Source organism: Saccopteryx leptura, chromosome 3 (assembly GCF_036850995.1).
Source record: "Saccopteryx leptura isolate mSacLep1 chromosome 3, mSacLep1_pri_phased_curated, whole genome shotgun sequence".
Lineage (NCBI taxonomy): Eukaryota > Metazoa > Chordata > Mammalia > Chiroptera > Emballonuridae > Saccopteryx > Saccopteryx leptura.
Genome location: NC_089505.1, coordinates 274,714,300 through 274,741,502, shown reverse-complemented (window position 1 = coordinate 274,741,502; position 27,203 = coordinate 274,714,300). Strand labels below are relative to the sequence as shown.

General features: G+C 38.7%; 1 protein-coding gene across 10 annotated transcripts in view; it reads left to right on the top strand.

Annotated features, from left to right (window-relative positions):
• The window catches only part of MTA3 (metastasis associated 1 family member 3), a 244,599-nt gene that overhangs the window by 160,138 nt on the left and 57,258 nt on the right, over window positions 1-27,203 (top strand). For all 10 annotated transcript variants that reach the window (XM_066378409.1, XM_066378406.1, XM_066378405.1 and 7 more), the window contains exons 7-8: window positions 8,115-8,217; window positions 12,161-12,260. In XM_066378409.1, coding sequence (XP_066234506.1) covers window positions 8,115-8,217; window positions 12,161-12,260 — 203 coding nt within the window. The remainder of the gene's footprint in view (window positions 1-8,114; window positions 8,218-12,160; window positions 12,261-27,203) is intronic.

Below are 27,203 nucleotides of genomic sequence, written 5' to 3'. Positions count from 1 at the left end.
CGATGCTCTGCCCACCAGGGGGCGATGCTCTGCCCATCCTGGGCGTCGCAGTGTTGCGACCAGAGCCACTCTAGCGCCTGAGGCAGAGGCCACAGAGCCATCCCCAGCGCCCGGGCCATCTTTGCTCCAATGGAGCCTTGGCTGCGGGAGGGGAAGAGAGAGACAGAGAGGAAAGCGCGGCGGAGGGGTGGAGAAGCAAATGGGCGCTTCTCCTATGTGCCCTGGCCGGGAATCGAACCCGGGTCCTCCGCACGCTAGGCCGACGCTCTACCGCTGAGCCAACCGGCCAGGGCCATTTTGGGATCTTGTGTGTGGTTTATTTTTTAATACAGATTTAATCATGTAGACTTTATATACGTATTACTTTTTAAGTTTATTTTTTGTGTGTGTGACAGAGAGAGACAGAGAGTGGAACAGATAGAGACTGGCAGGGAGGAAGAGAGATGAGAAACATCAATTTTTCCTTGCGGCTCCTTAGTCTCCTTAGTTGTCCGTTGATTGCTTTCTATATGTTCCTTGACTGGGGTGCTACAGCAGAGCCAGTGACCCTTTGCTCACGCCAGTGACCTTGGGCTTCAAGCCAGTGACCTTGGGCTCAAGCCGATGACGATGGGGTCATGAGTATGATCCCATGCTTAAGCCAGTGACCCCGCTGGCTCAGGTTGGTGACCTCAGAGCTTTGCCCCTGGGTCCTCTGCCTCTCAGTTCGATGATTGATCCACTGCGCCACTGCCTGGTCAGGCTTAAGTTCAGTTTTAAGTTTATAATTTGTTAGCTTTATTTGTAAGTGTTCAACTTTTACAAAGAAAAACACCGTATTTTTCATCATAATTAAAGAAGTCACTTTGGACTTCTGTTTCAGCCTAAAGCATTTAGCATATACAAAATGTTTCTTTGCAGTTATAATCAGGCAACAAACTAGAGACAAGATTTCAAGAACCCATTTCTTTTTTTCTAATTCATTTATTTTCAGGGTAAAGGGTATAGAGCTGCAAATAGGTATACCAGTACTTAAACCACACTTGAAAAACATGGACATTGCCATCACATAAACTCCCATACACAGCCAATACCTGTTTGTAGGGAAATTAAACAGTAGAAAACATCATATTCAAGAACATATATATAGGACCTTTGATACTCTTGAGTGGGTACAGTTTGACCAGTTGCCAGATTGCAGTTTGTGCTGGCAAGGGTTGCAGACTTTGCATTAATATCCTTAGTAGGTGGCAACATCAGCACCATGCCAGAATATATTACAGGCTTACATTCTTTGTTAACATGTATTGATGGATTCTAAGATATTGTTGTGACATTTGTCTTGACAGTGAATAAATCTTTTTGTGACTTTAGAGTTTTGAAATTCATTTATGGCTGCCCACTAGCTCACAAACTCTTGAATATCTGGAAATATTGGTATGCAGTTTGCAAAGGAGGGTAAAGGTTTCTTTGAGATTTTAAGTCTTTAATATATTGAGTTTGAATAAAGCACCTAGAGAATTTTTTATAGAAAAAGATACTGTAATGTGCAAAGTTTTGAATTATTAACTTACTGTATTATAACACTGAAAATTTAAGAAAGAAATCTATGTATGTACTAAAATAAAATTTGTAGCAGTTAAAAAATATAACAACAACATTAAATTATTAAATTACAATGACTGGACTCACAGGTTTGGGTAAAAGCTGGCTGTGCTATGTTTTAGATGAATAACCTTGGAAAAACTATTGAAACCCCCTAAGTTCCCATTTCTTCCTCTTTAAAAAGGGAATAATGTATGTATGTATATGGGATGGGGCAAAAGTAGATTTACACTTGTGAGTATGTGAGGACAATGTATTATTGTTTTATTATGTATGGATTATTGTGTTATTTTTCATATGAACAACTGTAAACCTGCTTTTGCCTCACCCTGTGTAATAGTGTTGTGATGGGCAAAAGAAGTAATTCATTTAGCACAGCATTCGACACTCATTGTTAGCTACTAGAGTTGTTTCTCCCCTGCTCACCATCTATGGCTACTAGAGTTAAATAACTCCTGTCAGTGTTTGGTAACTTCTGGAGGTCTTTTTGAGAGTTAGAGAGCTAAATTAATATAGTTTCTTCTGCTACAACACAAGCTTTAAAAACTTGAATTAGCTTATATGCAGTTGGTAAATAGGAAAATGTCAGTATAGTGTGGAAGTTGGGTCAGTTCATCTGAAGCTTTCTCCAGCAATCAGGGAAGCAAGTGTTCTCACAGATAAAGAGCTTAAGGAAAGAAAAGATGGAAATTCTACACAAGTGCCTTCTTCTAGTGAAAGTAGTATTGGCCTCAATATCTGTTGCACATGCTACTATGTTAAAAACTATATGGTATTGCCCTGGCTGGTTTGCTCAGTGGTAGAGCATCGGCCCGGCATGTGGAAGTCCTGGGTTTGATTCCCGGCCAGGGCTCACAAGAGAAGCGCCCATCTGCTTCTCCACCTTTCATCCTCTCCTTCCTCTCTCTCTCTCTTCCTCTCTCACAGCCAAGGCTCCATTGGAGCAAAGTTGGCCCAGGCATTGAGGATGGCTCCATGGCCTTCCCTCAGGTGCTACAATGGCTCTGGTTGCAATGGAGCAATGCCCAGATGCACAGAGCATCTCCCCTTGGTGGGCTTGCTGGGTGGATTCTGGTTGGGCACATACAGGAGTCTGTCTCTCTGCCTCCTTCTTCTCACTTCAGAAAACAAAACAAAACTGTATGAGTGTCTAATCACTATGCCGTATACCTGCAAGCAATACAAAATAGTACTGAAAGTAAACTGTAATTGAAAAATTAAAAAAAAAACCCACACTATATGGGGATGCTTGGAGTTAACAGATGAAGTGGCTATGAAAATATTTCCCCGTGTTCAAAAGCACCTTTAAGCCTGACCTGTGGTGGTGCAGTGGGTAAAGCATTGACCTGTAATGCTGAAGTTGCTGCTTCAAAACCCCAGGCTTTCCCAGTCAAGGCAAAACCGCCTTCACCCTGAATTCTGTTTTTAATTTTGTTGAAACTACTATCTCAGTAGAGGAAGCATGAGTCCAGGGTTTAAGGAGATAAAAGATTGACTGACCTTTGTGCTTGGTGCAAACAAATGCCAGTGGAGATTTAGCTGTGTTAGTATTTTTGTTATGATTGTTACTTTTTTTTTGAGTGCTCTGATTACCAAGTTCTATAGGTTTTTCAAACTTTTGTCCTATTTTTTCATAAACCCTATTTTAGTGTGTAATATTGCAGAATGTGCTTTACAGCAATGTGGTGGATTTTAACCAAATTAAAAACAGCAGCCTATAACAATTAAGTGTAATTAGGTATTGATTGCAGCCACGTAGAACAGTAATTCTCAACCCCGGGGCAATTTTGTTCCACAGGGGACATTAGACAGTTTCTATAGACTTTTTTGGTTGTCAACTACTGGTGATGTAGTGGGTGGAGATGCTAACTGGCATCTAGTGAGTAGAGGTCAGGGATGCTGCTGAACGTCCTCTAATCCACAGGATAGCCCACACAACGTTATTTGGCCCAAAGTATCAGTGGTACTGAGGTTGAGAAACCCTGCTGTAAAGGGTTCTTGGGACATAGTGAGCACTAAACAAATGTTAATATTTACATAATTCTAATAATTAAATTTTCAAATAAATTCTTTTATAATGTAGTCTATTGCTTTGCTTTTGATTCTGTTTATTTTTGTGCCAGTACATTGTTTGATTATTGCCATAGACCAGGGGTCCCCAAACTACGGCCCGTGGGCCACATGCGGCCCCCTGAGGCCATTTATCCGGCCCCCACCGCACTTCCGGAAGGGGCACCTCTTTCATTGGTGGTCAGTGAGAGGAGCATAGTTCCCATTGAAATACTGGTCAGTTTGTTGATTTAAATTTACTTGTTCTTTATTTTAAATGTTATATTTGTTCCCGTTTTGTTTTTTTACTTTAAAATAAGTTATGTGCAGTGTGCATAGGGATTTGTTCATAGTTTTTTTTTATAGTCCGGCCCTCCAACGGTCTGAGGGACAGTGAACTGGCCCCCTGTGTAAAAAGTTTGGGGACCCCTGCCATAGACTATATAATCCCACCCAATTTAGTTGATCTTTACTCTTATTATTCTTTTCATAATAACAGTATCATTTTATTTGTAAATAGTACTATTTAGATCACTGTATTGGCTCACAAGACTTAAAATTTGTTAAATTTAACCTATTGAGTTACTTGCACAAAAATTATATATATATATATATATTTTAATTAAGTGAGAGACAGTGAGGCAGAGAGACAGACTCCGCGTGTGCCCTGACAGGGATCCCCATGGCAAACCCCTACTGGGCAATGCTCTGCCCATCTGGGGCCATTGCTCCATTGCTCAGCAACAGAGCTGTTTTAGCACCTGAGGTGGAGGCCATGGAGCCAGCCTCAGTGCCTGGGGCCAACTTGCTCAAACCAATTGAGCCATGGCTACAGGAGAGTGGGGTGGGGGGTGGGAGAGAAGGGGACAGGTAAGGGTGGAGAAGCAGATGGTTGCTTCTCCCATGTGCCCTGACCGGGAATAGAACCCAGTACTTTCACAAGGCAGGCCTATGCTCTACCACTGAGCCAACGAGCCAGGGCCAAATTTTATCTTTAAGATTTAAAATTTTCTTTACTCTTTATACTCACGTCATCACGTAATTTCTTTTTATCAGCATACCTTCAATTTGATTTTTTAGTGTTTTATATTTTTGCCACAATTAGTATGATTTATTTTATACCATATCTTCTTTGTTTAGAATGCTATTAAGGTTTTTATATTCGGTTTTTATAATTTAATGTATTGGCCAGCAGTTTTTGAATGATATTAAACAAAAATGGTGATAAATGGTATTTTTGTATATTTCTGAATTAACTATAACATAAAAAGTATAGTATTTTGGTGGTTGCTGCAAAGAAAATTAACGTATTTAAAACAGAATATTTCCAGTTATCCAGGAAAGAACCTGTAGGATAATTTTGTACAGCCTTAGTTCTTCAGAGGCTTTGAACATGTGTACTCTTAGAGGATATACTGAAGAAGTACTTTGTCCATATTTTCTAGAAATCTTAAAATATGGTTAAAAGGTTAAGGTTAACACATTTGAAATGATTACTGAATGTACATTTATTCAAAATTAGGTAGGACATATGAAGCAAAAATAGAATGCTACTATACAGTTCATGCAGTTGGTAAATACATTTGGTAGCAATTCAGAGATTAGGGAGATTTTCATGAGCTGGGTTATTGGATGGCATGGGACTTGAGCAGATTATCATAAATGTAGGAGGAAAGGGAGATTATTGCAATGACTGGAATGGACATTCACAGAGCATGGCTTTAACCTTGGTCCATTCTCTGATTTATATATAAGCAGTGACCATTCCAGTGATTACTGCTGGCTTAGCTGAGAAGTTAGTTATACTGATTGTAAATAAGTTTATTCAAGAGCTTCTTAAAAGTTTTTTTTACTATAAAAAAGTGATCAAACTATGATACAAAAGTAATTATATGATGAATCCAAGATGGGGAATTGTTATTTAGTTTAGAGTGACTGTTTGATATAGAACATTTCTATATTTACTCTTTGTTGCTATTTTGTTCTCAACCCATTGTACTGTCTGTATCTTGGGCATTAATCTAAATGCATCTAGGAGTACGTTTTTTATTGTCTGCAGCAAATTTATTTTAGAATTTTTTTTAAAGCAGTATTGCTATTTTATTTTTTTATTTTTTTGTGGCAGAGACAGAGTCAGAGAGAGGGACAGATAGGTACAGACAGACGGGAAGAGAGAGAGAGATGAGAACCATCAATTCTTTGTTGTGGTTCTTTAGTTGTTCATTGATTAATTTTCATATCTTGCCTTGGGGTGGGGGGCTACAGCAGACCGAGTGACCCTTGCTTAAGCTAGCGACCTTGAGCTGGTGAGCTTTTGCTCAAACCAGATGAGCTCATGCTCAAGCTGGCCACCTCGGGGTCTCAAACCTGGGTTCTCCACATCCCAGTCTGACGCTCTATCCACTGTGCCACCACCTGGTCAGGCTTATTTTAGAATCCTTATATGAAATTCTCTTTCCGCTGTGTGCTGCAGAATGGATGGGGCGGGATTGAAATATCAATTTTACTAGAATTTGTATAGTAAATGTTAGTTTTACCTTTACGTTCTGGAGTATATCACAGAGAGAGGTTTACTATTGAGTAGTGTTGTCATTTCATCTTGTATTATTTAAAAATTAAGATCTCAAATTTTTATTTTTATTATTACTATTTTTTTAAACTATTACTGGTTATCTTACTTAAATTATTTGAAAATACAGGGGAGAGCAGTGTGATACTCTCCTTTCTCAAGTTTCACAAAATTTTCAAATTTTTTGGGTTTTATTTATTTATTTTATTTTATATATTTTAGTGAGAGAGAGAGAGAGAAAGCCAGGGACAGACAGGAGAGAGCCAGGGACAGACAGGAAGAGAGAGAGATGAGAAGCATCAGCTCATAGTTGTGGCACTTTAGTTGTTCATTGACTGCTTTTTCATACATGCTTTTACTGGGGGGCCTCAGCCAAGCCTGTGACCCCTTGCTCAAGCCAGCAACTTTGGGGTTCTGAGGCTGGTCCTCAGCGTCCCAGGTTGAAGCCCTATTCACTGCACCACCACCTACCTAGTAAGGCTGGTTTTTAACTATGAACCTAATGTTGACTATTTTGGCTCAGCATGCTGAGAATTGTAAACAATGAAAAATCTTTTCCAACACTTTAGATCACTTTGGCCTAGAACTCTTTCTGCTCTGCTTGTGTTTCTTATGTTGGGGGTGGCGATTGGCTCCCTTGGTGCCTGCCTTTGAACAAGGGGCAGGATGGGCAAGGCCCCTAACCCAGCACTGACTAACGTAGGAGACTGCAGGGAAAATGGTTAGTTCTGTCCTCCCTTCTCTCTGTTTGACCCGTTGATACCTGTTTCCTTCTATGGTAGTACTGAGAACACTGGAAGCCCATAGCCTGGGTTTGTCAGGGCTGTTTCGCTTCATAGTATGTCAGGCAGTGCACAGCACTGTCTGATATTATAGCTGGAGTAATTCAAAAGTAAAGCAAAACCTAACCAGTCCCTATCCTGAGGAATTGTTATATGTGAGATAATGCTGAAACATTGCATCGTGCAGTATCATCAGCCTTGTCCTCAGCCCTGCCTCCTGTTTGTTTCCTCCTTCCCGTCTGTCAACACTATCCCTGTAGTTCTCAAGGCTTAACATCTGCCTGCTGCCTCCAGCCTGTCACTGACATTCCTGAATCTTCTCCCTTTACCCTCTGTCATCATTGTCAATACTGTGTCTGTCCATCTTTATCAGGTATGTCTGTAGAGCAAATTCTATACCATTGCTCAGTGTGAGATGAGAAGTTTGGTTCTGGTCGTCACTTGCCTCCTAAAAAGACAAGATCTTCTTATTACCTCCCTTTTCAGAAAACGTGTGGCCTCTTCAGTTCGGAATCCACTTCTCTTAGCTACTCTCGTTCCCCTTAATGTACTCCTGACAGAACGAGCTCCTTTCCTGTCACATCTGAAGGCCCATAACTTTGTTCCTATTCTCATTTATGAGTCAACATCCTTTCGTTCTACTAGTGCTTTCATACCTTTCAGTTCTCAGCAGAGATGCCACCTCCTACCTGACATCACTCCCGAGCTAGCCTGAAATGTTGCTCTAATCTTTGGAACTTTACAGCCATATCTAAACGTCTCTTATGACATCTATTTTTTTTTCACTTGTGTCATATTTATGTGTAAATTTCATCGTAATTGAAGCATATTGTTGCAGGAGTGCTTTCCTTATTGTCTCTATATCCCTTAGCAGGACGCTTTGTGCCTCACACATACAAGTAGTCAGGAAACACATGCTAATAACAAATAAAAATACCATATGGTTTTGTTGTGTTATTGTCAATGTTAACTTTACGAAGTGTTCCATGTCTGCTGTCTGAAAGAATGTACCAGAACCACTAACATTTACCTTATATTATTAAATGCTGTGGTTGCCGCGATCATTAGTCATGTGACAATGTATGTGCCTTGTGAGTAATAAGACTCCCATTTTCTTTGTTCTTGGACAGGAGAATCAGATGAGAGGGAACAGTCAAAATTGGAAGTTAAAGTTTGGGACCCAAATAGCCCACTTACCGATCGACAGATTGACCAGTTTTTAGTTGTAGCACGGTGAGTATTACACTATTGAGCCAAAATTATTTTCTCTTTTTATAAAATAATGTATACATGCTTTCTTTTCTTTGCATTCTAGTTTTTTCATTGGTTGCATTTTTCTTTTTCTAGTTATGTAAGAAAGTGTGATATATGTCACACCACTTCCTAAATAATATAGTTTATTATTGTTAGTTTCTGTTTTAAAAATGAAATGAATTTCTCAAGCTTTGCTGATTAAGAAAATAAATGCTCCTGTAAAAATGTAGGCACTACAGAAAAGTAGAAAGAGGAAGTTCACCACCTAAAATTCCATATCTTTAATGAAAGCAGTGATTATTCACGTGTCAGTAGTCATGTGTGCCTCGAGGTCCTGTCACTGCACCGTGCGTGAGTGAGGCCTGCTGCCCCACATAGGGCTTTCCTGTGAGTGCTCTGAGCTCACCTGCCTGGCTGGCTGGCTTCTCTCTGTCTGACCTCCTTTCCTCTTTTCTTGATAAAAATGAAAAGGATAGAAATTTATTTTTATTTTTTACTTAGAAAAGTAAATGATGTTAATGGAGGAATTGCTGCAAAGCAGAAGAGAAATGAGCTTATCGTAGCATTGTAATTTTTAAAAATGGAAAAAAACTAAACATACCTTAGCAAGCAATTGATGAATGGATTGAGGTATACTCAATGGAATATTACTTTACAACAGTTCAAATGGATGAATTAGAGCTATGTGTGGCAAAGAGAGAAATCTTAAAATATATTGTTGAGTGAGGATACATACAATATGGTCACTTATAGAAAGTTTTATAATGTACAAACAATGTCTTATTAATGGGCATGTGTATGTATTAGCACACTATATATATGTATGAGTTCTAGGACTGTGTCTAGGGGGTTCTAACAAAATTTACACTGTTTTCTTAAAAATTGAAGCAAATTTGGTAAAATATTAGAATCCAGTAGATTTGGACATGATCACAAGGGTCTTCATCATTATATTCTCTAATTTCCTGTTGAACTTGTGCATAATGCAGTGGATAAAGAGTCTTAGCTCATCCTTAGACAACACTGTTCATAGTGGCAGTCACCATGGAAGTCACACGTCTTATTGGTGGCTAGGCATTGAACTCCAGAATCCACATGCTTAGCCACCAAGTGACTAGATGAACAGACTTGATGTACCTTGTTGGGGAGCAGCCAGTCAGTGGAATAGACAATATGGAAGAATAGGGAGTAGAATTGAATCATTGGTGGAACCACTGACCTGGAAACTCTTGCATGTTACCTGGATTTTGATCTATTTAGTAGATGTTACAGTTCTAGATTTGATTATCATTCTGTGTTTCCCTTGATTACTAAGGGCCATGTGTTAATTTTGCCTTGAAGTCAGAATGAGAAGCATCAAAGAGCTGCACCTAGTGTCTTTTTAAATTTTAATTTAAAAAAATATTTTTAAATACAAAATAAGACCACAATCAGCCCTGGTCGGTTGGCTCAGTTATAGAGCGTTGGCCCAGTGTGTGGAAGTCCCAGGTTCAATTCCCGGCCAGGGCACACAGGAGAAGCACCTATCTGCTTCTCCACCCTTCCCCCTCTCCTTTCTCTCTGTCTCTCTCTTTCCCTCCTGCAGCCAAGGTTCCATTGGAGCAAAGTTGGCCCGGGTGCTGAGGATGGCTCTGTGGCCTCTGCCTCAGGCGCTAGAATGGCTCCGGTTGCAATGGAGTAATGACCGAGATGGGCAGAGCATCACTCCCCAGTGGGCATGCTGGGTGGGTCCTAGTCAGGCACACGCAGGTGTCTGTCTCTCTGCCTCCCTGCTTCTTACGTAAGGGGGAGGGGGAGACCACAATCAAATACCACTGCACATCCCACCAGAATGTTCAATATGTAAAGACACACAGTGCCAAGCATTGGTGAAGAGGTGGACCAACCAATACTCAGATCCTGCTGGTAGGAGTATGAGTTGGTATAGTGCTTTGGTAACTGTTTGCTGTCATCTAACATACACATACCTGAAGTTTCACTTCTAAATACATACCCAGCAGAAGTGCATACACTGACCAGTGCACCAGAAGATACGTATGCAGATGGCACGAACATCACCATCCATAGGAGCCCCAAACTAGAAGCAAACACACCCATCAGTGGCAGAGAGGGGGTGGGTCATCACACAAAGGATGCTCCCTAGCAAGGAGAATGAGTGAACACAGCTGTAGCCAGCAGCCCTGTGAATCCACAGACATAATTTTGAACAAAAGATGCACACAAAAAGAATACATATTATGTGATTCTGTTCAAGTTTACAAATGAGCAAAATTAATCTATAATGTTAGAATCCAGGATGGTGGTCATTTGGAGGCAGAGGTAGGGAGTAGTGATTGGGTAGGAGCAGGAGGAGTCTGCTGGGGTACTGTCACCTGTTTTTTCTTTCCTTTTTTGTTTATTTCCTATTTATTTGTTTGTTTATTTATGTTTTATTATCACCTTCTGTTTTGTATTGTTTTCTTTCTTTTTTTTAAATTTTAGTGAGAGGAGGGGAGACAGAGAGACTCTTACATGCATCCCGACCGAGATCCACCCTGCAAGCCCACTAGGGGGTGATGCTCTGCCCATCTGGGGCCCTTTCTCTGCTGCAACAGGAGCCGTTTTTTAGCGTCTGAGGTGGAGGCCATGGGGCCATCCTCTGCGCCCAACTCTCTCTAACAAATTGAGCTATGGTTGTGGGAAGGGGAGAGAGAGAGGGAGAAGAAGGAAGGGAAGAGTGGTATCGAAGCAGATGGTTGCTTCTCCTGTGTGCCCTGATGAGGAATCGAACCTGGGATTTCCACCCCCAGACCGATGCTCTACCACTGAACCAACTGGCCAGGGCCACCTTTTGTTTTATTGATCAAGATGTTGGTGACATGGATGCATTTGCTTTGTTATAACTTACATAGCTGTCAATGTGCACTTTATTGCACACGTTATATTCTAATTAAAATGTTTTTTAATACCTCTTCCTAAATAAATGAAAATCTCTTTCTTAGCTAACATGCTTCAAGTAGCTAATCTTATCTGTTTCATGCTTTATCTCTTGAGTTAGGGTTCTTTTCTTTGTTTGTTTGTTTTTGTATTTTTCTGAAGTGAGAAGCAGGGAGGCAGAGAGACAGACTCCTGCATGTATCCAGCCAGGATCCACCCAGCAAGCCCACCAGGGAGCTCTGCCCATCTGGGGAGTTGCTCCGTTGTAACCAGAGACATTCTAGCACCTGAGGCAGAGGCCAAGGAGCCATCCTCAGCGCCTGGGCCAACTTTGTTCCGATGGAGCCTTGGCTGTGGGAGGGGAAAAGAGAGATAGAATGGAGAGGGGGAAGGGTGGAGAAACAGATGGGCACTTCTCTGTGCCCTAGCCAGGAATTGAACCCGGGACTTCCACACACCGGGCTGACGCTCTATGACTGAGCCAACTGGCCAGGACCGAGTTAGGGTTCTTTACGTATGGGAAGTCCTTCAAATCATTAAATTATCATCTGTGTTGTGCTAATTTTAAAAAATGAAAATATATCTATTGAATGGAAGAGGTTGATTCTATTTCAAGGAAAAAATGTTTATGAGATTTCACAATTTGGGCTAAAAAGGGGTCAGAACTTGCTTTGTGGTAATAAACTCCAGCTAATTTACTTTGCATCTTTTGAGTACATGTGAACGCCAAATTGTTTACTCCGTGGCGTTTCAAAATAGATCTTTCCTTTCTTTATGCCTCACAATCAACTTCTCTTAATTTAATTGTAATGACTCATCTATGGTAAATTGGCTTGTCAGTTCTTAAATTTTATAGAAAATACTTTTTGATATTTGATTTTCAGACATCCAAGAACTTGTTTGACTTTTCTTTTACAATTTTTTGTTCACTACCAAAATGTGTTTCTTTAAATATAAAGAAATTACAGAGCCCTGATTTTGCTCTCTGTCTTTGTGGTTTATTTAGCGCCGTTGGGACGTTCGCTCGAGCCCTTGATTGCAGCAGTTCTGTAAGGCAGCCTAGTTTGCATATGAGCGCAGCTGCAGCTTCTCGAGACATCACCCTGGTGAGATGCTTTTTGAAATTTTATGGTTATTTCTTCTGCTACTTGTTTAATTTTAGAGCCAAAATAGCAGCATGTAGACAGAGCTTTCTGGCTCAGAGCCCTGCTGACTGCTAGGTTGATTTGACTTGGCTGATTGGTAAACTGGAGTGTATCATTCCTAAGTCACCTCTCGTGTTTGTGAGCTGAGAAAAGTAAGAATGACTGTTCGTGGAGTAGGTACAAAATGATAAAAATATTTTTGAGGAACAGAAGTCAACATTCTAAGCCATCTGTTTTCATTTTGGTATTTTTTCCATGTATCCCATCTATACACTTAAATACTTTTAGATCATATATAATGCTGTGCAGTTTTCTTAAGTGGAAGTAACCACCACTTGAAACCATTGTTTTAGGAGTTATTCTGTTGTCATGCCCATTATTCAGGATCCATATTTAAAGATTTTGTGTCTGTTTATTAGGAAGAGGTTCTGTTTTCTTATATTATTTCATTATATCATGGTTGCCATCTTTTTTTTTTTTTTAATTTAATTTTATTTTTTTTACAGAGACAGAGAGTCAGAGAGGGATAGACAGGGACAGACAGACAGGAATGGAGAAATGAGAAGCATCAGTCATTAGTTTTTCATTGCGCATTGCAACACCTTAGTTGTTCATTGATTGCTTTCTCATATATGCCTTGACCGCGGGCCTTCAGCAGATCGAGTAACCCCTTGCTCGAACCAGTGACCTTGGGTCCAAGCTGGTGAGCTCTTTGCTCAAATCAGATGAGCCCGCGCTCATGCTGGCGACCCCGGGGTCTCGAACCTGGGTCCTTCCTCATCCCAGTCCGACGCTCTATCCACTGTGCCACCGCCTGGTCAGGCATGGTTGCCATCTTTTAAGACTATTTTCTTTTTCCCTTGGTGATCAAACGAAGCTTTCCATATTCAGTTTAATTATACCACTAATGGCCACTGTGGCTGGGCAGTAAACTTGGCACTTACTTCTCTCTGCCTCCAGCAAAGTAGACCTGGAGGTGTTGTGCCGATGGAAGTTAATTGCTGTATTTGATTGTCTTAACCCTTTGAGATAGGCGTGGTAGACTGCTCATTTTACAAATGAGAAAACTGAGGTTTGGCGAGGTTAAGTTGTTTGACCAAGGTTCATTACATGTTTCAATTTTATTTTCTGATGGAATGGAATACAATGATAGATTTTATTACTTTCTAATTATATTTTAATTTGAAATGCTTTCCACAAAATATCATAGTAATGCAAAAAGTCATACTGAATGCACACCAAATTTGTTTTTTATAATGCTTTCTTATATTTTGTACAATTAATAGTGAGTGATGAAATCATTAATAGCCCATCGCCATAATGAAATTCCTTTCTTTATCCTTTCGTAAAGATAAAAATGTTTATAGAAGCAAGTTTTGTTCTCATCATTGGTACATTACTATTTTATATAAAATGTTTAACAGTGGTAGTCAACCTGGTCCCTACCGCCCACTAGTGGGTGTTGCAGCTTTCATGGTGGGTGGTGGCGGAGCAAGCAAAGTATAAATAAAAAGGTAGATTTAACTATAGTAAGTTGTTTTATAAAGATTTATTCTGCAAAAATCCGACATAAAGTACTTGGTAAGTAATTATTTTTATATGCTTTAACTTGCTGTAACTCTGCTTTATAAATTTTATAAAGTAAAGTTACTTCCCTACTTTATAAATCACCATTACTGTGGAACCGGTGGGCGGTTAGAAAATTTTACTAACAAAGATACAAAAGTGGGCGGTAGTTATAAAAAGGTTGACTATCCCTGGTTTAGGAGTTTCAAAGTAGATATGTGTTTTACTTGTGTAGAATTTACAAATGTCACATTTGTAAAAATCTTCAAAATCCTGTCAACAGATAATTATGTGAACCAGAACTACATGGAATCTTATTACTACCCGTATATGTTTTCTGTTCCAAAAGTTTTTTCCCCAATACTAAAATTTATCTAGGCTTTTTATGAAAAATTGAAAAATACAGCACAGCAGTAGCCAAAAATGTGTTGTTTTCATTATCTAGAGTAGAATATATTCTTTATCATTTTATATTTTAAGCTCTTTTTCACTATAAACAATAATAATAGCAAATTACACTATAGCACAGAGGCTAGTGTAATAAAACTTTACATAATGCCACCTAAAGCAATTGTTAATAGTTTAGTTCTTTGGATTAAAAATATTTTTCAACTATTATAGTTAATATTGGAGTCTTTAATATTCTCCCCTGGTCCTATTCCCCCTCCTCCATCTGTACTTACGACCCCCATTATCCCTGCCTCCAAGCAAGAGTAGTTACTTTAACAAGAGGTAACTGTATCTAGTCTGTTTTTATAGTTTTAGTGTCTGTGTGTGTATGTATATCTGAAAACAACATAAATATTTGTTTTGCGTATGTTTAAATTACCCCTGAAAATTTTTGCTTATTTTTGAGATCTCACTATGTTACTAAATACATACCTCGTTCACACATTTTAACTACTGTGTAGTATTTTTTTTTTTTTTTTTAGTGAGAGAGACAGAGAAAGGGACAGATAGGGACAAACAGGCAGGAAGGGAGATGAGAAGCATTAATTCTTCATTGTGGCACCTTAGTTGTTCATTGATTGCTTTTACATTTGTGCTTTGACCAGGGGGCTATAGGAGAGCAAGTGAGTCTTGCTCAAGCCAGTGACCTTGGGCTCAAGCCATTGACCTTGAGCTTCAAGCCAGTGACCTTTGGACTCAGGCCAGCGTCCATGAGGTCATATGTATTATCCCATGCTCAAGCCAGCAACCCTACGCTCAAGCCAGCAAGCCTGTACTCAAGCTGGATGAGCCTGTGCCCAAGGTAGCAACTTTTGGGTTTCAAACCTGGGTCCTCTGTATCCCAGTTCAACGCTCTATCCACTGTGCCACCACCTGGTCAGGCTATGGTATTTTTTTAATAGAATACTATACCGCATTATTTATGTTTTCTCCTAACAATGAACATCTGGAGTGCTTTCAAAACATTTTTCTTTTGCTGTTACCCATAATTCCATGTTGAAAATTACAATAAATTTCTCTTTGTGAGCATGTGTGTGAGCTTTCTAGACCATAACTACAGTTGAATTAATAATTCACAGTGATTCATAGGACAGTGTTCATTTTGAATTTGACCACATGCAGCCAAATTCTTTGTACTTACTATTGTCAAAATTTATAATCCCATGCCAGTTAATGAGTATTCTTTTTTCTTCATCTATTTCCTTACACTGTCTATAATACTTGGTATTTTCAGACTTAAAGTTTTTCTGATGCTATCTCATTTTAATTGTATTTACCTGCTTGCTTAGTGAGGTTAAGCATGTTTTCATATTTTATTGGCTCTTTTGTTTTTTTCTTCCTTGTATTTTGGATTCATGTCCTTTGTCTAATATTCACTTGCAGTATTATTTTTCTAATATTTTTAAAGTTTTATTTATATTTGACTGTAAATGTATCGAGTTTATTTTTAAGAATGGAGTGAAGTAGAGGTCTAATTAATTTTTCTCCATTTGGAAAGTTAATCATCCCACACCTATAGCAAAGTTGTTATTTCCTCATGGGTTTGTAATGCCCCTTATATCTTATTTCAAGGTTCCAGATATGCTTAGGTCTACTCTGGATTCCTAATCTACTCTCCTCTGTTTTATTGCCCTGTTGGTCTGTCCCTGTACAAGCACCACATTGTAATAAATTGTAATAGCTGATAAAGTCCCATGTGAACTTTCTTTTTAACACATAGTTGAAGTCATTTAGAACAGAGTTTTGAAAAAAAAAAACCCACTGTGTTTTTCCTAACAATATAACATAAATACTCTTTCATAGCATTATAAGAATCTGGAAAATTTTTTTCTAATGTTGCATGATCTTGCCTTGTATGGTTTAACACTATTTTTATGAGATAATGCTTCCCAGATTATAATTGGGGACGCTATCCTTGTAATAGTTCAGCAGATTCCCTGTATTTTGTCTGAGGAATAACAGTGGAGTGGCAGTTCCTGAGATGGCACAGAGTCTTATGACAATTAGGGCTGACTTGCCTGACGATGGGTCTGTCAGGTGAAGAACAGGTGTATGGGCTCTCGGTCTGCAGCTGCAGCAACTCTCTGCTTCCTACCACTGGTGACTGGTGGGATAGCAGGTGAATGTCTTTTGGAAAAGGGCAGTTGATTCGAGATTCAGTATTTTTTTGTCAGTGAAGGCCATTTATATAAAAGAAGCTTTTTAAAGAGGACACACTGTATATACTTTAATTAATCATTTGGGGCATATCTTTTACAATAGTTGGCTATTATGCTCCTACTAAGCAGGCGCTTCAGTTCCTCCAGTGGTTTCATCTCTTCTGTTTTCTTTAGTATTTACAAATTTGGAGGTCACTTTTATATTACATCTAATACCCTAAATTATTTATTCCTATAATGGTTCTGTTTTTAAGCAGATATATACTCAAAGGCTCAGGAAATTGTTTTGGTATGTTTGTACAACTGGCTTCAGAGAAAGGATTTGAATCTGTTCTTGACTCCTGCTGAGGAGCTCTTTCTACCAGATTACCTCTTCTATTTCTTTCTTGTTAAAATGACTTTGGTTTAAATATTAGTATTGATGTCTATCTATAGGCAGCACTGAAGAAGGTTTGCTCTTTTGTCTGCAACATTTAAATTCTTTGGGTTTCTGCTCTACCTACCCTAGGTTCAACTTTACTTGAACTCTTTCTATATATTATTCTTGTATTGAGATTGTATTTTCTGTGCCATAAAATTGACATATTTTAGATGTTGTGAAAGCAGGAAGAAATCAATGCCGTTCATTATTTCAGATGCCCTGGTCTGCACCTTTAATCCTGTTTGCCCAGTGGTATCAGGCCTTCCACTCTGATACTGAAATATAAGATCCTGAGGCATCTCTGTAAAAATGAGTGGGAATGGTTAAAAGTTGCTTACTAATATGTTGGTAATATGAGTTCTGGAGATTCTTTTCCAAAAAGAACATGTGAAAGGCTAAGTTGTTTTCTACCATTAAGTGGAAAGTGATTCTCATTCAGCTGAATTTGAAGAGTCAAGTTCTTATTTTTCTTTTAGTGTTTGTGGGCCTGTAACAGATCAGGTTAGTCCCTTTCTCCTCAGGTGACCAGATTGTTGATCTGAAGACCTCCCATGGCAGAGAAGGCAGAGTTGGGGAATGGCAAGAACCTGGGTAACCTGTCCTAGGTGCTTTTCTTCTGGCTTTTCCTGTGAAGACTGCTATGAGCTTTCAGCACTCCTAACCTGACACTTCCATTTATCCAGGGCAATCAATGCATGCCATTCGTCAAATCACCAGTAATATTTCGGGAGCATGTAATTAAGCTGCTAGCAGATTGCTAGATCTAACTTTCTCATTTTGAGGTGTTATGAACATAGCTGGACTCTGAATTTCAAATACTGCTAGTCTAAGATATATAAATAAAGATTTAATAGATTTCACCCTCATTTCATAAAAAAGTAAAGTATGCTTTGTGCAATATGCAAAGAAATCATCAGTTTACAACAATACCTACATTGACCTTTCCTCCACCTGTTTGTGGAAGCAAAATTCCTTAGAACAAAGAAAACCCTGAGGTGGTTAGTAAGTAGTCATTGGTGGATCTAGCCCCTACTTCCTGTTTGTTGTCTGCAGCCATGTGGCTGGAGGGGCCAAGTGCCACGCACACTGTTAGGGAGCGATGGCTGGAGCAAGCCTCAGTCTCAGAGGATGGGTAATTGGATAGGTGCTGGATTTCTCTTTTTCCTGGACTCTGAAGACTAAAGCAAGTTGGAGGTAGGGTCCCAGAATAAGAGGTTTTTTGAGTCATTTTGGGCTTTAGAAATCTTCTAGGATAGACTATATTAGAGATAATGGTGAAGTAACTTATATAAAGACTCACATTTAATCAGTGACAGAGTCAAGACTAGAAACTCAGGCTTCTTGATGCTAAGTCTGGTTCTGGGAAAAGTCAGGCTGTGTTGATTTAGTAGGGAGAAAATTTTATCTTGAAACATCTTTAATTCCTATATAATGTCTGATCTTTTAAAAATGCAGTTCTGATTTTGCTGTCTCCTATCTTGTGTCCTTTCAGTGGCTTTTGATTGCATTTAGGATAAAAACCTAACCTAGGACGTACCCCAAAACAATCCACAGACTATTGAACTTTGTCTGACATGTCTCTGCAGTTCCTTCTCCAGTTCCTTCTCCATATTCTCTCCTGTTCCTCTGGGCTCCAGGTTGGCTGTGTCCTTGCTTTGGTTCCATAGTTTGCCTCCCGCCATAGGGCCTTTGCACTTTCAGTTCCCTTTGCCTGGAAACTCTCACAGCCCCACCAGTTAACTCTTAGTCTTTTTTCAAATTTTGTCTAATCTGTCAGTCTAGGCAGGTTACTTTGTGATGTTCTTACACAGAGGACCAACCATGTTTCTCCATGTTAGTTGTTCACAATTAAACACTCATATTTGTGATTATCTGCTTAATGTCTATTTTTCTCCTTCCTATCCCCCACATATCAGTTTGTAATATTCATTAATATAGTGACTATATCTGTTTCCCCATTGTTGACCCCCTAGCACTAAACATTTTCCTGGAAAATATACTAGATGTTCAGTAAATAGTTGAGGATGAACAAATTAATTTTTATTTCTGAGACAGATTAAAAAATAGGTCATTGGAGTATATTATTTCTATTCCATCATTTTAGGCATTTTTAAATCATTTATTGAGTGCATTTCACCACTAAAAGTGATGCATATTTGAATTCTAATATCGTTTTGACATCAGAGCTATAGACACACAATCTGAAGACCAGGAGTTATAGAAAGATTTAGATATCGGAAACACTTGTTTAAAAATTGTACATGTTGGCTTGTGTAGAATTATCTCAATATCAAGGAGAAACAGATTTTAAGTGGTGACCATTGGAATATCTATGGGTCCTCTTTCATTTTAATGAAAATTATAATTCATAAATAACATTTCATTATTGCTTAGAATATTTGACAAGATATTGAACACATGTAGATCAAATACCAACATTTAGTATACTAAAATGAAGTTTTCTTTTTAATATTTGTTTGAATTTTCTTTTATTGACTCCCAAGTAAGTGATGCCTAATGGTGAATACCAAATGAGAGGCACACTGTGTAAACTATCAAACATCCTAAAATTTATTGTTACTATTAATGTTTTGTACTAAGTCTGAATGTATACATTAAAGAGATAAAGTCAACTCCCCTCTGGCTCAGACAGCTGAGTGCACTTTCCCTCCAAAGACTGAGGACTGTGTTTACTCAGCTGGAGGTAAAGAACAGATGAGGTCTGGCCAGAGCTCGGTGGGGCTGACTGGCTCTGGAGCAGAGCATTGCAGACTGGTGGGTGCAAGCTGAATGGAGCAGACTGGACTGGAGTGGAGCAGCTCGGGAAGAGCAGGGCAGGGCAGGGCAGGGCAGAGCAGAGCAGAGCAGAGCAGAGCTGTCTAGCTGGAGAGGCATCTCAGCCCAGAACTGCCTTGCCCCAGGGCTGCCTCTCAGCCATGCTGTTTCGCAAAAGATTTGTATCACAATTGAACTGTTTGCACTGAATAAATTTCCCTTCTTTACCGCCCCACCCCAATTTAATAAAATATGCACAACATAAAATTTACCATTTAGCCATTTGTGATTTGTAAGTGTACTTGTTTTCCTGCATCGAGTATCCACATTGTTGTGCAGCCATCATCACCATCCATCTACAGAACTTTTTCATTTTTCAAACTGAAATTCTGTACACATTAAATAGTAACTCCCCATTCCTCCATTCCCTAGACCAGGGGTCAGGAACCTTTTTGGCTGAGAGAGCCATGAACGCCACATATTTTAAAATGTAATTCTGTGAGAGCTGTACAACAACCCGTGTACATTATGCATTATCCAATAAAAATTTGCTGTTGTCCCGGAGGACAGCTGTGATTGGCTCTAGCCACCCACAACCATGAACATGAGCGGTAGGAAATGAATGGATTGTAATACATGAGAATGTTTTTTATATATATATATATATATATATATATATATATATATATATATATATATATTTTTTTTTTTTTTTTTTTTTTTTTTTTTTTTTTTTTCCCTGAAGCTGGAAACAGGGAGAGACAGACAGACTCCCGCTTGCGCCTGACCGGGATCCACCCGGCACGCCCACCAGGGGCGGTGCTCTGCCCCCCAGGGGGCGATGCTCTGCCCATCCTGGGCGTCGCCATATTGCGACCAGAGCCACTCTAGCGCCTGAGGCAGAGGCCACAGAGCCATGCCCAGCGCCCGGGCCATCTTTGCTCCAATGGAGCCTTGGCTGCGGGAGGGGAAGAGAGAGACAGAGAGGAAAGCGCGGCGGAGGGGTGGAGAAGCAAATGGGCGCTTCTCCTATGTGCCCTAGCCGGGAATCGAACCGGGTCCTCCGCACGCTAGGTCGACGCTCTACCGCTGAGCCAACCGGCCAGGGCGAGAATGTTTTATATTTTTAACGTTATTATTTTTCTTTATTAAAGATTTGTCTGCAAGCCAGATGCAGCCATCAAAAGAGCCACATCTGGCTCGTGAGCCATAGGTTCCCGACCCCACCCCTAGACCCTGGCAACCACAATTCTACTTCTTGTCTCTATGAATTTGACCACTCTAGATACCTCATTATAGGTGGAACCACACAATATTTGGCCTCTTGTGACTTGCTTATTTCACTTAAAGTTCATCCATGTTGTAGCATATGTTACCATTTTCTTCTTTTTTTTTTTTAAGTGAGAGACAGAGAGAAGGACAGATAGGGACAGACAGACAGGAAGGAAGGAGAGAGATGAGAAGCATCAATTCGTTGTGGCACCTTAGTTGTTCATTGATTGCTTTCTTATATATACCTTGACGAGAGGGCTATAGCAGAGCGAGTGACCCCTTGCTCAAGGCAGCAACTTTTGGGCTTAAGCCAGCATCTGTTTGGTCATGTCTATGATCCCATGCTCAAGCTAGCAACCCTGCCCTCAAGCTGGTGAACCCTCGCTCAATCAGATGAGCCCGCACTCATGCCAGTTTCTCAGGGTTTCAAACTTGGGTCCTCTGTATCCCAGTCTGTTGCTCTATCCACTGCGCCACCACATGATCAGGCATTTTCTTCCTTTTTAAGACTGAATAATAATACTGCATTGTTTATATATGTACCATATTTTGTTTACCCATTCACCCATCAATAGAAACTTGGGTTGCTTTTACCTTTGGCTGTTGAGAATAATGCTATAAACATGGGTGTACAAATAGATACACTTTATGATTCTATGGTTTCCCCCTCACTGGAATTAGAGCTTATGATCTGTATAGCCTTCTGCAAGTGACTTAACTTCCCAGTGTCTAAGTTTTCTCATCTATAATGGGAATAATAATAAAACCTATCTGCCTTGTGACAGGGGGTTATGAATTGACAAGAAGAGGGTATCATAGACATACATCTATAAGTCATTAATACATGTATCCAAGCATATAAAACTTGCAGGAACTGTAGTAGCTCCCCAGAGTGTGCTTTGAGGCTGGCTTTTCTGGGCCCTGGGTTCTCTGAGGGTGACATTGGCTGCCCAGATAGGGTGGAAGACATCTGATTTATTGCTATATCACAAATCTTTTTGAGTGTCCATCAAAATTCCAGAAGAAATGAGAGTCAGCAATTTATGCGCCTTCATTTTAGGTAATGTTCACAAACACTGGGCTCTTATGCATCTTGAGGCCTCATCCCAGGCCCTGTGCTTGCTGGAAAAGAAAGCAGGTGATGCCTCAGTGTCTGAACAAGACCTCTTGCACCTTCTTAACAGCTTCCAGGAGAGTGTCTCTGAGTTACCATGTACCATCAGCTTCAGGATTAAATGAGATAATGCTTTGTAAATAATTTAGAACAGTGTCTGGCGCAATGTAAGAGCTCAATAAATATTAGTTGTTATTTTTGAGATGATGATAATAGCAGTGCATTTTTCCCTCAATCTTTGTTGAGTCTCATTTACTTTCTTCTGATTTTATAGCCTTATTGATTTTCTAAAAGGGGTTTTATAATGCCATTTTTACTGTGTAATTGTAGATTATCAAGTTTGAACAGGGTTGTTAGGCTATAATTAACCATACATTTTAATATGATTGTTACAGGAAAATCACTCTATAATTTCTCCTTAAAACAAGCTATAATTTTTACAATAGAAATTTTCAAGAAAAACTTAGGAAAAAGAGAAAGTTGATTTAACCAATAGCAATTTTATTCTTTAGGTATTAACTTTTTGTAAAAATGGTAGCCATTAATATTACAATTGATTCTCTTTATTTGTGAATCCTGTTCAAGTCACAGACTTCATTTAGGACCTGAGCGTACTGGGAATTTGAGAACTTGCAAATCATAGTCATTACATTTTTTAAAGAAATGGTATTCAGCAGAATATATAAATCTTTTGGTTAACATTTTAGGCATCAACTTACACCAGAAATCTGTCTTTAAAATGAATATAAAATTGATAAAACTATCAATTAAGACAAGGTCATACTGGAATAGAGTAAATCTAGTTCAATGACTTACATCCTATACAAAGGGAAACTTTGGACACAAACATGGACACAGGAAGAAGGCCAGGCAAAGAGACATAGGGAGCAGACAGCCACCTGCAAGCCAAGGAACTCCCGAGGCTACTAGGAACTAGAAGACAGGCCTGGAATGCCATCATATGGTACATGGCACCATCAACACTTTGATTTCAAACTTCTGACCTTCATAACTATGAGACAATAAGTTCTGTTGTTCTGAGCCACCCAGATTGTGACACTTGTAGTGGCAGCCTTTGGAAACTAACACACCTCCACTAAGCATTGTCCAGGGAAGGAGCTGGAAAGCTTCCATTGAGTTATTTCCTCCATCACCATTTACTACCCTGTAGCCATGTCTAGTAAACTACCAAATTGTCCATTACACCTCTGCCAACAATTCATTTGTAAAAAAAAAAAAAAAAAAAAAAAAATTGATAAAACTAGAATTCATATAATTTTTTAAAAGTCAGTTTGCTTATGAGTACTGTGTTTTCAAAGCTGTAAAATTATTTTAGAAGTAATAGACCACCATTGCAGTAAAAAATATGAAACATGACAATTCTCTTCTACATATGCCATTAAGGCAATAATATTCTACATTAGGCACACTTTTCTTTGTTTGATGACCTATTGCAAATCAGAATTTTAAAATTATATTAAATGAGCTTAGAGATATTGTAAACTATACTGGAAAAGTGTGTGTGTTAGGGTCTATTTATCCATTCTTTTAAATCTAAGCTAAAATTAGTTTTTCTTTTTGGTATATATAACCTTTCACTCTGCTTTTTCTCCCATAAATTTAAGAAGCATTTGAAAAATCACTGTAGATCTGAACTTCAGGGAAATACTATGAAAATAGTCTTAAGATTTTTTATCTAGGGTTAGTGGTGAAGAGATTTGGATTTATAAGTATGAGCTAACAAAGGCGTGTGTTTACAGTTTTTTAAAACTTTTTTGTATTTTGCAATAATATAAAAATAATACTGTACTAAGACTTTCTTTATATCCTTCATCCAGATCCCCCAAATGTTAACATTTAGTACATTTTCTTTATCATTCTCTCTTTATATTACATATTGTTATTACTTCTGAACACTTTCAGAATAAGTTTTGGAATGGGTGTCCCATTGTTGTTAAGTATTTGAAGAGGTATTTCCTAAAAGAGTAAGGATATTCTTGTCTTTAACCACAGTACAGTAATCAGATTCAGGAAATAAATATTGCTGTAGCACCATTATCTAATTTCAAGGCTTTAGTCAGATTTGCTAATTGTATCAGTAATGTCCTTTAGAACAAAAAACATGTCCTGGTTCAAGGTCTAATTGAGAATCACTTATTGAATTTAGTAGTCATATCTCTTTATTTTAATCCTGAATGAATGAACAGATTTTCATTGTCTCTGTCTTTCATAACCATGGCCTTTTGGAGAGTACAGGCCATTATTATTATTGTTGTTGTTACTATTACTAAATATCCCTCAATTATGTTTTAATTAGAGTAAGATTTTAATTCTATTTAAAACCATTTTGGTCAGTTATGTCAGTCTAGGAGATTTTTCCAAAGTTTAAAATAATACAGTTTTTTATAGTATTTTTTTTTTAATTAGAAAAACTTGCTATATCTTTAGCTGTAAGTAGCTTTTCATCCCTGTTTGTGTGGTTTCCCTTTTTTTTCTTCACATTTTTATCAGAGATTACTCTTTTATTGTCCAGAAGAATGAGATTTCACTTTAGTTGATTTTGACTTTCTAAATTGTTTTTCTATTTATTTTTTCTTTATTGTTTTCCTCCTCCTACATTGCTCTGGGTTTACTCTGATATCATTCCAGATTTTTAAGATCAATTTTTTAGTCCATTAGTTTTATTTATTTATCAATATTTAAAGTTGTAAATGTCCTTCTAATTATCACCTTGATAGCATCATGTATTTTGATATGTAGTATTTTCATTATCATCTGCTTTTAAGTATTTTCTCATTTATAATTTTGCTTTTGATTGGGGGTTATGGCCAGAGAACATGTATGCTATGAATTCTTACAGTATGTTATTATTTCCTTTAGGGCCTGCAATACGGCCTTCCCTAGGATTTAGCTCTTCGGGTCCTACCCACTTTAATCTCAGCCTAGTAAAAAGGAAACTCTGTTTGAGTCTCTCCCGTGTAGGAGTCCACATAATGCCTTCAAGGTGAAAGCTAGTGCCAATGTGGAAGCTCACTTCTCCTACCCCCTCTTCCTGAATTATCCTAGCCTCTCCTTGTCTTTGCTTGTTCTTCAGTGTCTTCACACAATTGTGTTATAGATTTGTCTGGTTTGTGTCTAAAGTCAACCAGGGTGTAAAGAACCCACAGCTCTGCTCTTGATAAGTTTGGAAATGACTTTTAGGGCTAAGAGGTTACCGTGGCCTATCACCCCATAGCTTTCTTGTGATCATGACCAAAAGGTATGATGCACATGAGAACATAGCGCAGGGTGTTTTGTAGATTGATTTGAGTAAATGACAGTTAATTCTAAACAAATTTGTTGGTGAATGGGGAATTTTGTTTTGAGTACTATGCATTGAAGCAAAAAAGGATTATAAAATTTTTTATTTAGAAGTAATTTTCCCTTAATCATGGTTTGAAGTTTACTCATGGGAGTGTATATTCACCTTCTGCTTGGAAAAAAATCATATGCTCAATAATGCTCATTAATTTTTAAACAAATTTGATATTCTGAATGCCGTAATTTGTGTTGGAGGTATACATGTAAAGTTTTTGTAAGAGTTGAGCAAATCAGTAGTTAATATTGACTATTTATGTGTATCAGTTAGCTGTTGTCAAAATAATGGTACATGATACAGGTTGAATTCCTAGGAAACAGACTTTGAGATATGCATGCAGGGAATTTATTAGGGAGGACCCTTGGGGTCAACACCTGTGGAAGAGAAGGGAAGGTGGCAGGATTTAATAGAGGGAGAAACTGAGCTATGGTACAGTCTGAGTGGAGGCCACAACTGACACCATGGGTTGCTCTGAAGCGTCGTCCCAAATCTGCATGAAAGGCCAGGCATTTACACTCTTGCATGGTTGGATGCAGGCTGCTCCAGGAAGAGAGCATGGCCTTGGGTGATGACTCTTTCTTAAATTGAGATCATTCCAGAGAGGCACAACAGCTGAGGCCTGTTGTCTGTCACAGCACTTCTAGCACTGGCTAAATTCTTTATTCTCAAAGGAAAAACACAGTATCCATAATACAGCCCTGAATTTCAGTGGCTTGTAACAAGCATTGATTTCCTGTATGCTCTTCCACAGATTACCTAGAATTCTGCTGAAGTATACTGGGCTGATATAGGAGCCATTCTGCAGGTTGTGACCAGATCTCTTTCTTATATCTAGTCTTCTGTTGACAGAGTCAGTAGTAATACAAAAAAGCAAGTCTAAATGCAGCAGCACATGTCAGGGCTCTGTTAAGTCACATATCTAAACATCCTGTTGGCCAGTCATGTCACATGTCCAGGCCCAACAGCAGTGGACTAGAAGAAGACCCTCTTATGGAGGTCCAGGGGAAGAAGTGAATGTTTGCTGAACAGTAACCCAGTCTACCATAGTGTGATTCTGCTTAATGAACGAAAGATGAAAATTTCACTGCCAAGATTTCATTATGAGTCTTTCTCTTAAAATATTTCTATTTGTCATCTCCATCTGTTATGAATGAGATGAAATGTGACAACACCTTCAGTGCTGTTTGGCAAAGAGCACAGCTTGTGTTGAGTTCTTATGATTTTAAAATTTAAATGTGAATGGATCTTGTGGTATGTTATCTGTATAGCTATTGAAAATTTGGTGACATTGTATTTACCTGGAAGGCAGACTTTCAATTTCTTTATGTTTAGTTTTTAAGTTCTCTTATTTTAAACTAAGGTATACATACAGTAAAGTGTATTAAGTACCCTAAAATTTAGGTGCACAGCATATATATTTTTACATGTAACCACCACTCAGGTCTAGATACAAAATCCTAGCCCTGAATCTCAGAAAGGGTTCTCATGCCCCATCCACTTCAGTGGTCCCCATTACTCCCCTTCTGAGGTAATGACTATTCAGACTTCTCTCACTATCAATTGTTACTCTTCTTGAAGTCAATATAAATGGAATTAGCCAGTATGTCATCTAGTATGTCTAGCTTTTTGAGTTTTTATTATCTTACTGATTAACCATAGTCATTGGTTATTTGTCAGACTCCTGCATCTTCACTTATTTCTGTGAGTTTTACTGGGTGGTGTTTCTTCTTTTTAGAAAGTATCTTCTGTGTTTTAATTAAATTTTTTCAGGGTAATTTAGAGTATAAAA